Source organism: Manacus vitellinus, unplaced genomic scaffold, assembly GCF_001715985.3.
Source record: "Manacus vitellinus isolate BGI_N305 unplaced genomic scaffold, ASM171598v3 scaffold_18_pilon, whole genome shotgun sequence".
Classification (NCBI taxonomy): domain Eukaryota; kingdom Metazoa; phylum Chordata; class Aves; order Passeriformes; family Pipridae; genus Manacus; species Manacus vitellinus.
Genome location: NW_021939324.1, coordinates 6813163 through 6831329, shown reverse-complemented (window position 1 = coordinate 6831329; position 18167 = coordinate 6813163). Strand labels below are relative to the sequence as shown.

The following is an 18167-nucleotide window of genomic DNA, read 5'->3' as shown; positions in this document are numbered from 1 at the left end:
CTCTCTCGTCCTGTTGCCAGGTGAAGCGCAACGTCTCGCCTCCTCGCGGTAGGCGCGCAGCCCCGCGCGAGCGCACGCAGGCGGCTCGGGTTGGTCGGCTAAGCTCGGTTCGGCTCGGCTCGGCCTGGCCCGGCTCCACACGGCTTCGCGGGGCGGCCAGCGCCCAGTCCCACCGCCCCCCACCATGGCGCAGAGTATCAAGAAGGAATCTTCTGCCCGAGCTTCGTGAGGAGGAACTGGCTGCTGCTGAGCACGGTGGCCGCCGTTGCTGGCGGGTGAGCGCGGGGGCCGCAGGGAGCGCGGCGCCGCCGCCCCCCGCCCGGCCTTGCCGGCACGACCCGCCTCGGCGGCCCGCAGCAGAGCGGAGCCTGCGGCGGGGGCGAGGGGCGGCCGCAGGGCCGGGCGGCGCGGGGCGATGCTAACGACGCACCCGAGCGGCGGGCGAGGCGGGCCGGCCGCCCTTCCCGGCACCGCCGCGGGGAGCGGCTTCCGCAAGCGTTGCGGTGCCGCCGCGCCGCCGGCGGGAGCGGCGCTGGGCGCGGGGGACGCGGCGCCCGTACCCGAGAGCGGCCGGGTCGGCAGCGGGGCCCGGGGCTCTCCTGGCCGGGCGGCTCCTGTCCCGCCGGCCCGTGTGGCAAAGGTCGGTGATCGGCGGCGTGAACCCGCGCCGTGGAGGACGGGCGCGGGGGCTGTGAGCCCTCGGTGCTGCGGGTCCCCAGGGCGGGCTATTCCCCGGGCGGCGTCCGCAGCCCCCGAGGGGACCGCGGCGCCTTCCTTCCGTGAGTCTGCGGGGACAGCCCCGCCGAGCGAGGCTGCACGGCCGGAGAGCATTGGTGGTGGCTTTGGAGAGCTTCTGGTGGCCCAAGCGAGCTTTGCAAGTGGAAGAGCTTGCGGTGCCACCCATCTTTCAGGGGAGTTTTGGGGGACTGAGGAGTTCGGCAGTGCCACCCATTTTTCAGAGGAGCTTTCAGGGTAAAAAGTTTCTCAATGCCACCCAGCTTTCAGAGGGATTTTCAGGGGCTCCATTGTAAAGATAGGAAGATTTCTCCCCTGCATGTCAACAAGTTTCTGAAGGGGAAATGAGTTGTACGCCATCCTACTAAGGATAGGTGGGCAGAGAGGGCAAAGAAAATGCATCAAAGGACTTGGACAAAGAGTCTTTTCCATAGGACATAATTTTGGCCCTAGTCACACACGTTTTATTCCTTTTTTTTTTCTGGTGATTATTTGGAGAGCTTCCTTCACATTATTGCTACTGCAGAGAAGTGCTGCTTTAAATACTTCATTAACTTGCTATCTGATGGTTCTCTTTCAGATGACTTTTCTGCAAATTTGCATTTTGGCTGGAACATACCTATTTCAGTGCAAAGTTGTTCAGGAGAGAATTATTATTTTGGAATTCTACCCAGCTATTTATAAGCTGTGATCAGAGCTATGCTTACGTATACACGTGCAATTTTTTTTATGTATTCAGTATTTGAAAGATATCCATTCTTTTTCACCTCTTTCGTAAGTGGAAAGGTTCTTGTGAGTTCTGTATACCAAGTGCTAAGGGCTTGCTTTGAAAATGTGACCATACAACTGGAGGAGTATCTATATGCTCCTGTGTTTGTGTGTGTACAATTACGTTTTCACATACTCCTGTCGGGTGCCCTTCTATGAGCTGACATACTTCCTTCCCAGTTACAGAAGTGGTTAAGAAAAATTCCCCTTGCATTATCTTCAGTGACTGTAGTTTGAACTGAAGTGTGTGATATGATTCTATAGGTGGATCATTCTGAAATTAAATTTCTCTGGGAGCCACAAAGTCTGGCAGTACGGGAACTCTGGGGACAATAATGACCCCAATCCCCCTAATACCCAATGGGAATTCACAGTGAGAAAGTGGCAAGCACACAGATGCCTCCTGTGTCCTTGGGCTTCTGGTACACTGTAATTAACAGTCCAGGACTCAGGGGAGCTCTCGAATATTGGCAAAGAGAGTCTTCTTAAGAATTCCAGGAGCTTTGAACCAAATTACATTTTACATGTAGCTAGCTATCTGCTGCATTTTCAGTAAGGTATGCAAGAACAGTGAAACCCTTGTAAAGATGGAGTTGAATCATGTGTTCTGGTTTTACTACAGCTTGAGGAAAGTTTGTAGTATACCTAGAGTCCACAAACCCTTCATAATTAAATTTGCAAATTCATTTTTATATACTCTGGGAAATTGTACTGAGGGTTATTAATCTAGTTAGGTTGGAGGAACACTCTACCATTTATGAGCAGAAGAGTAGCACATGATTTTGAAAGAAGTACATACCTTTAGGTTTTTCAGAAAAGTATGATGAATGAGGAAATAACAAATGCAGCAAGCTGTGAAAATATGCTATGTAAGCTGTCCAGCTGTGCTAGAAAGTATCTGATATTCCTACACTGTCATAAGGAATCATGATTTTTACTCATCATTATCAAGCCATGTTCAACATCCAATTGAAATATGCATATCTTTGCTAGTACTCTTACTAAGCTCAAAAGTTTTCCCAATTACTTGTGTGCATCTCTGACAAGAGACAGAAACAGGAGAAAAACCCTCCTTCAAGAGTAATGATTCTGTGTTATCTTTTAAGCTTTCAACTCTTTGCCTGTGGTTTACGTTCTCAAAAACATTGGAATTTCTTTTATAGCCGTGGGGAGGAGGGGATAATTTAAAATTTATACACAAGGCATCTTGAGTGTCACATTTTTTTTTGTGAAAACACCTGAATGCATTTTTCAAAGAAAACAAAACTCAAGGCTGAAGAGGTTATTTTCCTTACCTTAGCATTCTGTTTCAGACCACCAAACTGATGTGGAGAGATCTGTGACTATGAGAGTAGCAGCCTCACGCAGATACCTGCAAAAGGAGACATATCTTGCATCTTTTTGCTCTACTGGCCTTACTGAGCCCAAAGCAGCTGAGCTGACTAAAGCAGTTTAAAAGTCAACCTACCTCAAGTGCTTCTTCAGCCTTTCATATAGAAAGCTACATTGCTTCCAATTTCTACAATCAAGTCAAAATAAACGAGAAATATCCCTGAAATTTACTCACCCTGAAACCCATGTCCAAAGGGCAATTGGATACGGAGAGTTTAAGTCACACTTCACAGGATTCTCATGGAGCATCTATTTTTTGTCATTGCCTTGTCTCCAAGAGGTCACTGCTGCAATACAACCAAACCAGTCATGAAAGTAAAAGGCTGATTATGTATAAATACTTGCTCATTCATTAGTCTGTGTGTCATCGCCTAATAGCTTGTAATGCTGGGCAATTCTTCAGCAGAACAGCTTTTTTCTTACAGTGGAAACTAAAGGGTAGGTGATTTGCCTACCCTTTAGTAGGGTACATGCCTACATATGATCTGAGGCATTGAGTTGCAGTAGCACACTGTCCTAGAGCAGAGATCTTTTGATGTTCTCAGAAATACACAAAAAGGTTGCAGTTCCTTTTTAATACTTATTTTGAAAATTATTAGACCATTATCTTTTTTTTTTTTGTAGCAGTTCTGTGGTGGGGGAACACGATTCTGAGGTATTCAGTTTGCCTAAATTTACAGGTTACTTCCCCCCTCCTCCCCCTCCCCCAGTAGACTGTCTGAAGTGGGCTTTCTTCAACAGTACATGTGCACTGAAATTCTTCAAGTAGTCACGAGGAAGATGCGAGAAATGCAATATTTAGGTAGATACAGCCACCAGTCACAGGAGACTGTGAATTGCAGGCGTCCTTCCTTCAGCCTGGCATAGATCGTGTTCGTCGGAGGTATTTCAGTGCGAGGCAGTGATGACCACTTGTGTGCTCTGCCATTAGCTTCCTCCTCCATTCTGTTCTTCACTTATGGACGTGTTGCTCATGCTGTTCGCCTCAGAAAGGGCCCCTGGGTGCCATGGCCTGCAGGCGGGAGCCGGGCGGGGCGGCGCAGGGGCGGCGGGAGCTGTCCGAGGTGGCTCCGGGGCAGCCCGCGGACCGGGCAAACGGAGAACTGGCAAAACGCGGAGCTGCAGCAAGCGGGGGTGTGAGGCAGGAGTGAAGCGACTGAGAAAGGGTGGAGGTCAGGTGTTCAGGCTGGAGCATGCCTGAATACTAGACTTTTCCACTTCTGAAATGAAGTTTATCCAGTTTCTGCAGCATCAGACCCTTTGCTTATGTAGTTCCCATGTTGAAAGATTGAGGCTGGCATCAGACCTCCTTTTCTCCCCGCATTTGAGAGTGGGATTAAAATATGCATCGTTCCCCTTGTAACACCAGCATTGAAGAAACTCTGAGTATTGTGACTATAGTCACATTGTGACTATAGTATTTTGCCAGGATTTGATGAGTGCAGCAGCCATTGGATCTTCTGGTTTGTGCTTTATGATACCACTATAGCAGTTCATATGCCAAAAATTTATTCTCTTTAATGTTAATGAAAGTTATTATTTTATATTGTAATATTAAGTAGTAATATCTCCCTATAGGAATTTTTTTTTTTTTGTTCCCATGTAAGTCAGGTGTATTCACACCTGCTAAATGAAATGCTCCCTCTGTAATCAGACACAAGGAGATTTGACAGCTGCTTTTAAAATCGGTAGTTCCTCATTACCTGGAAGCCCATCAGTGCATTCTTACAAGAATGAATGTCTCACAGGGTGAAGACAACAACAGAACAATTAGTAACTTATCACTGTGTTGATGGCCTTTCACCATGCAAAAAGCCACTCTGAATCCAGGGAGCTCACCGTTCTCCTGAGTTTCTTTTGTAAATGTAGCCTGCAGCCCCTAAACCCCACAAACCTATAAAGTCTTTCTGTTTCTCATGGTGAGTTGCTTCTGTCTCTGGCAAACGTAATTTAAAAATCAAAAACCCATTCTGGATGTGAAGTAAGGTTTCACTGTTTTTCATTTCCACCTCCTTCTACCTTTACCAAGAAGTGGCCTGTTAGCTTAGTTTAGGCTGTCTTCAGTACCATTTCTCATTTCTTGCACAGTATGGTGGGAAGGTTACGAACAATGAAACAGATCAATCATCTCTTACACTAGAAAATACACTAGCAAAAACATCAGGAAATAAATTCAGGGGGATATAATAAAGCAAGAGAATTATTACTTCATGAGTTTATCACAAGTATAGTTGTAAAGCAAGCATCTGATTCCTTTCTTACATTCTGAAGCATGACGTTGTACTAATTTAGAACTTATAACAAATGAAGTCCAGACATCTTGAATCAATTGTGGTAGCATGGAAATTTGACAGAGGATTCTGGTTTCTTCTTGGTGTGCCTTAGAACAGAATAGATGACACATGACTTTTTATGCCTCTCTAGACAGTTTTGGTGCCTACCTCTCTGCGCTTCTCTGCTGCACTTGCACACAGTTTGATATAGAATGGGATGTGTTCAGAAATGTGTGAAACCCAGCAATTCTGAGAAAATGTCTGAATTTAATTTCAAAGACAGAAAGTATAAGTGCAGAAGGGCTAACAGTGTCATCTGAGAGCTTCACATACTACTGAGGATCAAAAACGCTCTGAGCCAGAAAGTCATCCAGTGAAAGAATCCAAAGGAAGTTAAGCATGATGCCTCATTTGCTCTTGAGCTGTTTTGAAGCAAAGAAACCCCATCTTTTATTTGTTCTCCTGTCATGCAAAGTGTTTTCCTGTTAACATAAACCTTCAATTTCACTTTAGGAGAGTGAAGTGAAACTATCACTAGAGCTGAACTTTAAAATGAAAGAAACTTTGGAAAGGGTGAGCCTAAGGCCAACTTACACTCTAGAAAGCCCTAAAACTACCAAAGTCAATGCATTATTTTTTTCCATTTGAAACAATATCACCAATACTAATACCAGAAAAATATTATTGTGTCCAATTTACCAGTATTATTTAAGGGAAAATATGACAATCACAAAAATATTTTTTTTCTTTTCTGTTTACGTCTTAGAAACAAAACATAAAGACACTTTCATCATATATACCCCAGCAAATAGATAATGTTCAGGTTGAGACTACTCACAAACAATGCTTGTGTTGATTGCAAATTTTTGATTATTTTTTTGTTTCCACAAAAGCCTCATAGGATTGGAGCAAGGCATTTGTACTTACAGTCCCACAACATTATCTCATTCTGTGAGATCACATCTGTATCCTGTATTATGCTGAAGATAAGGGCTGTACTGGAGGGAGTGCTCCAAATTTTGTGGTCCTTTCATGCTTTTGGAATGGGAAACAACCTGGCCTTGCTTAATCTGAGCTAATTTTCTAGGTCATGTATCTGATTTCTCAAAGCTTTGATGTATTTATTAGTCTCAGAATAATGATGTTTCTGCATGTTACTATCTGTCTATCTTTAGTGTCCACTAAATTGCCTTTCCAGCTGCTTATCTGAGTCCCAATCATTCCATTGCCTTTCCAGCAGTGGGATAGCTAGAACAGTATGTCCTGTTTACTGTCCTTTTCTCTCATCAAAGAAGCTGTTACAAGGGTCAGAATCTGACAGATTCTTAGCGTTTCGCCTTTTTTATATCATTGACAACCCGTTAGTTTCTTTTGTGTTCCAGGGGTCTTAAATGAAGATGTGTTTTTCCTGATCTGCTCTATTGAGCTAATATCTCTTGGGCTATCCAGGATGTACAAAGGTGCTCATATAGCTTTGGGATAGCAATCAAATGATGTGGAAATAGAACAGAAAGTCAGTGGGCTCTTACAGGAAAGGGTGAGAAGTTCTTAATTTTTTTGGAGTGGCATTGTAATGGTGCCAATGGTGTTGTAGTGTGTTAGACTATATAAGCAAAACGTTAGATGCTAGGACTGGAGACATGACAGTATCTGAAATGAGTGAGAAAAGGAGTCCAGACAAAAGCACTGTTTTATAAAATAAGTGAATTTGGAGACATGAAGGAGGCAGTAAGACTTGTACATGTCTGGATGACTGCAGAGGAGAGAGGTCATAGTTAAAGAAGGGTCACGTTATAGGTGGGTTGGGAGAATGGTAATGGTTTTGGAAATGTCAACTGAAGGGGGTTGTAGGGAAGGTCTGCAAAAGAAGGACAATTACTGTTTTCAAGTTACATTTCAATCTTACTGTAAAACACAGTAATATGAGATAGAAAGATACCTCCTGAATTATCATATCTAGTCTACTGCTGCTTCAGGTTACAACATTTTAGGTAAAATTCTGTAAGATATCATGCTCCATCTTAAAGCTGGATAGGCTTCTTGGTGTTGCACCTCCTCCTAGGATCAGTCTGATTTTTGAAAGCCTTAAAATTTCCAGTCTAAAGGTATTAAGTTTCACTATGCATCCATTAGTTAAAATATTGCTCGTTCTCTGCTATTCAACCATTTTTTGTATTCCTACCTCACTCATCCCTGTTGGACAAACCAAGCTCTTTAATCTCCTTTCAAAAGGTGGGCTCCTTGTTCTTTTTATCACTCTACAACTCCTTCTTTGCATGTACTTCAGTTTGAGTTCACTCTTCCTGAAACCTTAATGAGTTTCATACAGTATTCCCCAAAAGAAGAGGTGCTTTCATCAGAACACATCCAAATTCATGCAGAAATGTAGTTTGTATAGCTACAGGGAAAGAACTGTCATTTCCCTCAGATTACTTAATTTATGACATAATCTTGGTAATGTGTTGTTTATTATGTTAAGGTTATAAGTACAGTACTTCACAAATCTAGTAAGTCAACAAGTTTGTTGAAAAACTGTGAAAGAAACACATTATATCTCTGACACAACTTAGTTTATTTTAATGGAGTTATGGACTAACCAAGGAATTAATTCTTCACAGTACTTCTCTGTTTTTTGTGGTATGGGCTTTATGTTCCTGTAGGTAGGTTCTCTACAGCAGTTCTAGCTAGATGAAGCACAATCATAAAGTTTTTTCCCACAGCTGTATATTTTTATCTTGGCTTTCTCAGGTAGAAATTACATCTGCATATGGAAAAATCTGAAAGATATGTACACGTGAAATTCATCTACAGCATGTTTAGATAAGTGAGAGGAAAATGAGAATCTAGTAGGAGGCATTGTTAAATAATCAGACTGGTTAGCCATCTGCACATGGATGTTCTGGGCCAGCACTGGTTCAGTGTTCAGGGGAAGTGTGGTCACACATAGTCACAGGACAATGGCCACAGTTTCTCTTTTCCTGACTGAGTGAACTAACTGTCCCTGATTTGACTAAGGGTGAGGTAGGTCCTGTGCAGGGCTGCATAGCACAGCACAGCACTGTGTTGTTATTGACTGCTGCAGGCTCTTGAGGCACACAAAGTAGCAGGAGTTAGGTGGGTTTGCTGGTTGCAGTAGCCTTCACACCTGCTCTGAGTAAAGGGAGTATGCCTATACTGGAGAAGCTGGTTTTTCTTCCCTCTGGCCAGCACTCCACCTTGCCTTCATTCCTGAAGGTCCATCACAGGGAGTCACTGTCTACCTGAACTTTCCTCACACTGCAGTCAGATGACAGTGTTATTTAGGTGAAGGAATTTACAACCACTGCACCCCTCAGCAGGTTAATCAGAGAGAGGATCAGGGGTCTCACCATGGCAGAGGAATGGCACATCTTCCTCTAGTACATTTGTGCTAAATATTCTTCAGTAGACCAAGATCTGACTTGGGAACTTTCTTCTGGAATATTTCTGAGAGAACTTTTCTTCACAGGTCTTTGTAAGCAAGCTGGTAGTCTGGGCAAGCAGTATCCAGCATCCAGAGATCAGTTGCCATGCAGTTATACCCCTGAGACTCTAAATCCTACCTCAGTAGTTGTCTGCAGTTTTCTAAGATTTTTTTTTTAATCAACATTAGTATATTTATTGGGAGGTACATTGTCAAGTAGAGTGTAAAACAGTAAAATGCATAACAGTATTAAAAATAATGCAAAGAGAGCTGAATTAATAAGCTGAAAGACTAAGTTTATAAGTATTACTATAAGTAATATATTCTTCTACATCCACTCTTTTAGTGTTCTGTAGTTGACACTGTGTATCTCTTTGTAGCTACGAGACAGCCAGTGATAACAGAAACTCTTGTAGAGAGAACAGAGACAAAATGAATTTACAGAATATTACTAAAGGACTCAGAATGTATCAGGGGCTCCAAAAATCTTGCCTGCCTGTGCTGCAATTTGATATGTTTATATTGAATGTTTCGTATTGTGTTTCAAATCAAGCCAGTGAACTGTGTTTGCCTTTTCAGTTCCATGAATTATCTGCTGTAAAGTTAATCCAATTGAGACCCACCAGTATGATAAGAGTAATTGTGTTTTAGCATGTGTACAGCAAATCATGTGAAATAATGAAGAGCTTAATCACTTAGTTAATAGCACAGTCCACGTTGCTACAGTACAGTTAAATAATACCAGGTTTGAACCATGTGACATTTCTTCTTTCCATGCTGCATCAAAGCAAAATCCCTATATTTCCCCCAGTGTCTATCAGTATCAGCCAGAGTCACTAACTTCTCCAGTGAAAGGAAGTTTTTGCATTCTGGAATCATGAGAAAACAGGAAAAATAAATAGCACAATTCTTTTTTTCAAAGATCTACATGGTGTACTTCAAAAAAGATAACTTTGCGAAACACATTTGTTCTGCAGAAATATACGATGGATTTCTTTTCTCCTTGTCTTTATGGTTCCTTCATAAGGATTGTTCCCATGATGAAGTCAGTGGGAGTTGAAGGTGGTTTGCTGTTTTTTCGATGTTGTGCACACTGATGGAGTGAGAACTCCCTACCAGTTAACACTATGCATCCCAAACTGCTGTTCTCATCCATGAGTGCAAATAATATAAATTTTATCTGGTTTATATTCACTTTCAGGGAGAAGTAGGAGCAGGCATGTCTATACATGGACTTCATTTATTAGTTTGTAAATTGTGAGTTATTTTACCTGTGAGTGAAGGTAAAGAATGTAAAGGAGCATACTATCATGTTGTCTTATTACCAAAGATGTAATCAAGTTTTGAAGAACAATTAATCCACAGTGGCAATGATGGTAAGCAAGTAAGTACAGTCATGACATATTGCATGTCCTTAACTGATTCAGGTACTCAGGCATTCTGAGTTTTCAAATTCAAGATCTGAATTGTGTTATTATAATATATATATAATTATATAAAAAAGACTTCAGGATTTAGCCATCACTTCCTGAAAAATTGTAAATGGTCTCTATGTTTGTTTGCTCAGGTGGCTGCTGAGCAGCTAGCACATTCTTCCAAGCTTACGATAGCTGTAGGACAATCTATGACACTCCCCATTGTGTGTCACTGAGCCCAGAGATTGTGCAATTTGTTTGAACAGAATGTGTGGCTTTTTTCTCACTCATTTCCAAATCTGTGTCATGAACTGCAACACAGTATTTATTGGAAGAAAAATGTAACAGCCCTATAGTTGTTCCCAAACAAATAATTTACCTTTTTACCTAGACAGCATTTTGGGAAGAACAGCAATATGCAAAAAGACACTCTAGATGAAGGGCAGATTGTCATAAATGACTGTTCACCAGATACCCAAATGTCACAAAAGTAACTTTGCAAATATGCAGAACCCTCATCATAACAGTCTTCCAAATCACATTTTACCTAATTTCTATGGTACATACACAGGCCAGACTGATTCTAACACCTGATTACACATAGCCATCATCTCCTAGGTTCTGGAAAGCCTCGGGCTTGGCAGATGTGATGGATTGAGTGCTACACGCAGTGCAGCCAGTTGCAGGTGGTAGCTAACTCCTTGCAGCACTTTCTTCTCCCCTTTGCCTGGGTAACACACCAAAAAACAGTTCATCTCATACAGAAGCAGCATGTATTTCCCCTAGCTTTTTAAGCTGAGACTTCTGGTTCTCCCTGAAAGATGAGTGCCAACAGATTTCTCTTGGTATGCTCATTTTCAGTGATTTTTTTCTCTTGTTCTTCTCATACTCACCCCTCACTTGTCTTAGTCCTCATTTACAGCCTTTCTTTGAAGGATTTTATGTCTGTTACCACGCTTGTAAAAAGACTACCTGGGAGAGTAGTGACAAGGAATCAAGGCATGTTTGTTTCATATGGGTTCAGACAAGAGAATTGTAGCCTTTTCACATGTTCCAATCCCAGGGACCCAGACTGCACCTTTTGCTTTCTGTGTTGGTGGCTGGTGGGAGAGAAAATGTACGCACCATGATATACAGCATGTGCTGTACTATGCGCAGTTGCAAGGATATATTTACCTTAGAAAATTAAATTAAAAACATGGGATTGTGCAGCTTATTCCACCATCATTCTTCACAGAGAAGTCTGGACCTTAAGCAGTATGTGTCATTTAGCTCTAAGTATAGGATTGCTCTTGTAGTAAAAATCATAATCCAACTTAGCCATGTACGTCAAGAAGGAAAAGCAAGGAGAGGGGGTAGAAAATAAATAAAAACAATTTATCATGGACAAGAGGAAAGGTGGAGTGGTTGAAACTGAGGAAAGATGAAGAGGGCAAGCAGGAAAGTGATGTTTTGCTCTTCAAAAAATTAGTAGTAAATTATTCCATAAACAAAAAAAAAAAGATTAATTAAAAGAAAGGAAGAATCCTAATATATAGAAAAGATTTTACCTACTGTAATGTGTTTTGTGGTTGTTGGAAGCAAGCACATTTTCATTTCAGAAATGGTGGTGTATCAGTAGCATTCATGTAGAGAAATTGAGATTTTGTAAGACTTTTATCTATAATTACTAGGGGCTACTATAATCAATGTGATGCTAAAAGCAGTGGTGACCACGTGAAATATGTTTACGCTGGGCTGCACTTTCTGTGTGTTATAATTCCCAGGAAGAAATTTCCAGTTGAACTTGGCTATTGAGATGAGGATCAAAAAGTTTTATCCCATTTCAAGTACATAACCAATTTTATTCTGCTAAGTTTCTAGCCTTCTCTTGTTAATGTTACAAAGTAAAATTTCTTATATTCTCATGATAAATTCAAGCAGCATATGCTAGATACTAGCATATAAGTGCTCTGTCTGGTAAAGAAATTGCATGAACAAGAAATTGAGAGCAATAACGTAATTTCAGGAGATTTTTGGAGTGAGGAACTCTGTTCTCAGCTATTGCCACTACATAAATAATAACCAAAAAACAAAAACAAAAACAAAGATACAAAGCAGATAAAAATATGTGTGTGGAAAAGCTTAAGGAAGCCCTGCTAAAATTTGGAGAGCATGTAGGAAGTTTTTGTAGTGAAATCTAACAAATTGGAAAAGAGCATGCAATGCATGAATGAAAATGAGGGTGAATCTTTGTACCTGCTAGCAATCCTGCCAAATATAGAATGATCCAACTTCCAGCTGGTCAAATATGAGTCATCACCTAGAATGAAAGGCAGATGGGTTAGAACGTGTCCTAGTCACACCTGCTCAGAATAAAGTGGCATTATACAAGTTTCCATAAACATGCAGTCTAGTCTTGCTGTAATTTAAGCAAATGCCTACACTAAATTGTGTGAATTTTCTGAAGGCATGGAGATAAACTGTATGGTTAGATTTAGCTATTTATCTGGTACTTCCAGGATCAAAGTAACTTGAATATATGTAACCATTTTACAGATGGAATTTTATCTCACTTGGGCTTATCTTAAAGTGTAGAGTAATTATTTTCAACACAACTAATTCAGTCACTAGATTAGAAATAGAGATCATTGTGTCTTATCATTCACTTATCATTCACTGATATCATTTGCATAATATTGCAAATATCTTCAAGGTTATTAAGATCCGAGATTGTTACAAGGAATTTAAACTGTGCATGTTCAGAGGCACAAATTACACCTAAATCAGAAATCTTAATAGTTGCTTAAAGCAGCTCATTTACTTGGAAGCTTAACTTGTTCATTTTACGTCTGTTTATTAACAGGAAAGACTTGGTAGGAGTTTATAATCTGCCCAAATTTTCTTTTTAGCTTGATCTTGCAGGTGCAGATAGAGCACAGAAAAGATGGTTCGTTATCTTTTTGTCCTCTTAGAGACAAGGTCTTGAAGGTAACTGGTAGTTGCATCAACTAACAACCAAATAGGGTGTGAACTACCACAAACCACAGCCATGATGAATCTTTAGGGAGGTTTTTTGCAAAATTCCTTGCTTCCTAGAAGAGAATGTCAGTGAGTTTCATATTTAGTGGAGAATTGAGGTCCCTGTTTGTTTCCTTCAATATCAACACTACAGACCAGTTTTCCATGGATTTGCCTAAATTTGTTTTTGAACCTACTGGTATTGTCTGTCTCCACAACATCAATCAGTTAAAATAACAAATGGTATTTATAAGCCTGTGTAATCAACCCATACACCAACTTCTTTGGCAGTGTCTAACTTAAATGCCTTGTACACCATCAAAAATTTAGCTGGGGAAGAGGTGCATTTGGCTTGGGCACTAGCAGCTTTCCTGAGCTGCTGTAAGTTTACATGAGCCACTGAGGCTGGTAAAGGTAGACTGGTAGCACCTTCTTCTGTTGTAACAATTCTGCTGCAAAATATCCACCCAAAATAACGAGGGGTATAAATAATTCCATTAGCCTCATTAGTGCAAATAAGACCTTTCAGCACTCAGTGGATAATGAAGGGTTCTGACTTTTCTGACTTGCTGTTTCACTGGATCCAGTTAGAAATTGAATTTCTTGATACTCAGTTTATTCAAGACTAAAGCATTATAAAGTTCCTATGTGAAGCAACAGTTCTTAGTCCTTTCTAAATGCTGATGAACACATTTCCTATACCAGTGATTTTAATCTGAAAATCATGTTGAAATGGAAAATAAAGATATTGCCTGTCAAACTGAGAATTATGTCTTTTGGCCTTTATTTTCTTTTGGTAGAACTCTTTTATTTGTCACAGTAGCTAGAACTATCTGATAATTCATTTAATCCAAAGATAAAGTGCCTTGTGCCATGACTCAATCATTGATTGAATTTACAGTCTGGTATTGTAGGTTGGTTGTGTAGTGGAATGAGTGTGAAATATATGGAGTGTATTTTTGTTGATGAATTTCCTGGAAGTTATTAAATTAATTTAATGATTACAATCACACTCTTTTCTAATTACATAGAGCAGCAATTACTGAAACTATAGCCGCTTGGTAGCCTTATTTTCACCAATACAAATCATCTAAAGTATTTTTATCACTGTCTTTCTTTAATGTTTGGTAGCATTTATATATTCTGTTTATTTTTTTTTAATATTAGTCAGGAGTCTTCTAGAGCTAGAGAAGGCAGGTAAAAATCACTACTGGACTGGACTGGTAATCAGAGGACATAATCAGATTTTTCCAAAGACATGCCTGGAGACATCCTTCAAATTCACAATTATATGTGTTATTAATTTGCTTATCATCAATACATAGAACCAAAAAGGAAACATCTCTTGTCTGGTTTACCTTAGAAGTTCCACATAGCTGTAAAAATATGTCTACTGCTTGCTCTTCTTGTTTTACTGTTCTACTATTTTTCCTCCTTGTTCCCCATGTCTCTACTGTAAATTACATCTAATTTGCCTCACATTTTTTATGTCCCTTTTAGGTATTGGAGTTGGCGTGCTGGTACGGGAATATGGCAAATTGTCTAACTTGGATAAAGTCTACTTTTCCTTTCCTGGGGAACTGCTGATGAGAATGCTCAAACTCATCATTCTGCCATTAATCATATCAAGTATGATCACAGGTATGTCTGGAAATATGCTGTTAGCTCATGAGGTTATCGTTGTGGATTAGCTTTCTTCCTAAAGGAAATAACCTCTGAAAACAATTTGATGGAACTCTATAATGAGAAATTCAGATTTCACAGATTTAGATTAAATTTTTCCCTATATGATGAGGATGGATTTGGAAGGATTAGTACTGTTATCTGATAAGTACATTATAAAGAGCTGTGACATAATAACTTTACGTGGTTTTAGATTCTTGTATCTCTCTCTGCCTGTTTTCAGGAGTGCATTAAACAGTTGCAAATTGCAAGCCCAAAGCTGCAACTGCATGTTCTGAGGTAGAGAGTTAACTGTTTTAAGTAGTCTCCTGTTGCCATTTCACAAGAAAGGCAGGGCTGATCTCATAGCTTACTGTCATAAAGAGAATATTCCTGACCTACACTTCTCATGAGGTACCTTGCATCAGCTCTGGCATTTGCTGAATCCTTCTATGAGTCCATTAAATTCACTGACCTGACAGAAATAAATTACAGGGGAAAAAAACACTTGGTTCAAAGGAGTTTTGAGTTTTGGGGAACTGCAAGTGTGGAGAGAGACTGTATGGCCAGGAAGGGATTATGGAAAGAAAAGAAAAGCTTCCATCTCTTGGGAAAAGCTAGCAAGCCATTGGCTAGAACCTTGCCATGGCATGCTAGAATTTGCTAACAGATCACCCAGTAGAAAAGATTTGGAAAGATTTGGTGGAGACTGCTTAAAGCAAGAGACTGAACTGAATGTCAAATAGCCTTTCTTTAAAAATAGTAAATAAATTTAAAAAGGGAAAGAAAACCAAGCAAACTTATATTTATTTTGTAAACCTTTGATGAAGGTACAAGGACTGTGACTTTTCTTTTAGCTTACTACTGTGAATCAAGGCATATTGGTCACTGTATTGTCCCTTTTCATCTCCACAAAGCCTCTGTTTTGGGAATATACTTGTGCCCAGGTGTTTGCTGATTGATTGGATGTTAATGAAAATGGATCAGATATCAGACTACAGAAAAGGAGAGCATGTTGTGATCAGAAAATGAAAGGGGTCAATTTCAGTCATGCTATGAAAGTGCTTTTGAGAATTGGATATTGAATACAAACTTTCAAGCTCCTCAAAATTTATGGTCAAAAATATCACTGATTTCACAGGAGCATACCCCAAAGTGGGCCTATGACAGAAGCACCCTGAGGGAAGCTGCCAAGGCCTTTCAAGCATATCTGTAATGCAGAGTGACAGGAACCCAGTGTTAGAATTGAAATGGAGAATGTCAAGAGCTGCAAGATCCAGAAGGGAAAGCTGCCAAAGGCATAGTGAGAAATGATGGCACAAACAGTCAAGAGCTGTGTCCAAAGGAACGGAGATGAAACAGTTGTTAGTATGTAAAGGAGAGGAGATCTTTACTCTGTGACAGGAGATCCAGGAAAAGTTGCCAAGATAAGATTAATACATTTCTTTTCTTGAACAAGCTTTTATTTTTGAGTTAAGCTGGGCCCATGTCTTCAGAAATAATTTATATCATTAGGATAACCATGAGATGAATTATTTATTAAATGTATTCCTGCCCAGCACTTGCAAGGGGAAATGACAATCATTATGTTAAAAATATTAGGCTCTTACTTATGTTTAATGTTCCAGTATGAGTAAACTGCATTTGTAGTTACTAACACATGCTTGGATTTTAAAGATTGCAGATTAGAGGAGTTGAATTCATATAAAGAGATGAGAATCAGATGCTCTGATTCTGACCTTGGCATGTCCCATTCCCATAAAAGTAAGGGCATGTTTTTTCTACACTTCTGTTAGGTTTTTAGGAAAGAAAAAGGAAACAAGGCTGATAGAGAACAGAAGCTACTTCAATAGAACATGTAGGGCTTTGCTGCTATTGAAAACAAAAGCACTAGCTGTCTGTATGGAGGTAACGCTGAAATGCGTGGCAAGCAAATGAACCACTCGTTTTTGTGCATGATGGTTTTCACTGTTCACCTGCATCCATCCTCAGGATGTTGATGAAATATTTTGCCTCTTTTGAAAGAGATATGTTAACCTTCCAAGCATCAGAAATGCAAATTTGAATTGAATAAGTAGACCTGTGTATAATCATGAAGCACATTAGTAATTTTTCCTCTTTCATACAGAATGGAAGGGACCTCTTGAAACCCTCTAGTCCAATCCTTCTACTCAAACAAGGTCAGCTAGAGCAGGTTACCCTAGACCATGTCCAGGCAGGTTTTGGAAGCCTTCAAGCACAGGGATTCCACAGTTTCTCAAGGCAATATGTTTGACCAGCCTCACAGAAAACAGTGTTTTCCTGTTCCGAGGAAATGTCTTGGTTTTTTTTCGTTTTTGCCTATTGTCTGGTGTCTTGTCTTTGAGCACCACTGTGAAGAGCCTGGTGCTGTACTCATTCACACCCATCAGCAATTTTTGCACATGAAAAAGATCCCTCTGAGCCTTCTCTTCTCCAGAATAAACAGTCCTTGCTCTATCAGCCTGTCATCATGTGAGAGATGCTCCAATCCCTTCATCATGTTTGTGGCCCTTCATTGGAGTCACTGCAGTAAGTCCATCTCTTTCTTGTACTGGGGAACCCAGAACAAGACACAGTACTCTGGGTTTGGCCTCACAGGTGTTGTGTTTGGAGAGATCACCTCCCTCCACACGCTGGCAGTGCTTGTCAGAGTGCTGCCCAGGAGGCTGTTGGCCACCTTTGCTGTGAGATGTTGCTGTCTTATGGTCAGCTTGTTGCCTGTCAGGACCTTCAGGTCCTTCTCTGCAGAGCTGTTCTGCAGCCACTCAGCCACCAGCATGTACTGGTGCCTTGCATTATTCCTCCCCAGATGCAGAGCTCTGCATTTCTTCTTGCTGAACTTAAGATACTTCTCTCAGACAAATCCACCAGTCCATCCAGGTATCTCTGAGTGATGTATAACCATCTCATGTATCAGCCACTCTTCCCAGTTTTTAGTCATAGAATGGTTTGGGTTGGAAGCGACCTTAAAGATCATCTAGTTCCAAACCCCCTGTCATGGACAGGAACACCTACTAGACCAGGTGGCTCCAAGCCCCATCTGACCTGGCACTGGACACTTCAGGAATGGGGCAAACACAACTTCCTGGGGCAACCTGTTCCAGTGTCTCACCACCTTTGAAGTAAAGAATTTCTTTCCAATATCTAATCTAAACTTACTAATTTGCAGTTTAAAGCCATTCCCACTTTTCCTAGAATTAGATGCCTTTGTAAAAAGTCCCTCTTTAGCTCTTTTGTCGGCCCTTTCAGGTACTGATACAAGATCTCTCAGTAACCTTCTCTTCTCCAGACAGAAAAATCCTATGAACTTGCTGAGGGACCACTCTGCTTCAACATCGGCTCCATCACTGGGTCATTGATAAATTGTTAAACAGTATTGGTCCTAGTATTGACCTCTGGGGTACGTCATTACTGACTTGCCTTCAACCAGACTTGTGCTGATGATTGCAACCTTCTGGG

At 40.8% G+C, this 18167-nt stretch overlaps 1 protein-coding gene across 1 annotated transcript in view; it reads left to right on the top strand.

Moving 5' to 3' along the window:
* The first annotated feature begins 123 nt into the window (after positions 1 to 123).
* Positions 124 to 18167, top strand: part of SLC1A1 (solute carrier family 1 member 1) — a 51369-nt gene continuing 33325 nt past the window's right edge. The window contains exons 1-2 of the mRNA XM_029959008.1: positions 124 to 275; positions 14526 to 14666. Coding sequence (XP_029814868.1) covers positions 14612 to 14666 — 55 coding nt within the window. The 5' untranslated portion in view covers positions 124 to 275; positions 14526 to 14611. The remainder of the gene's footprint in view (positions 276 to 14525; positions 14667 to 18167) is intronic.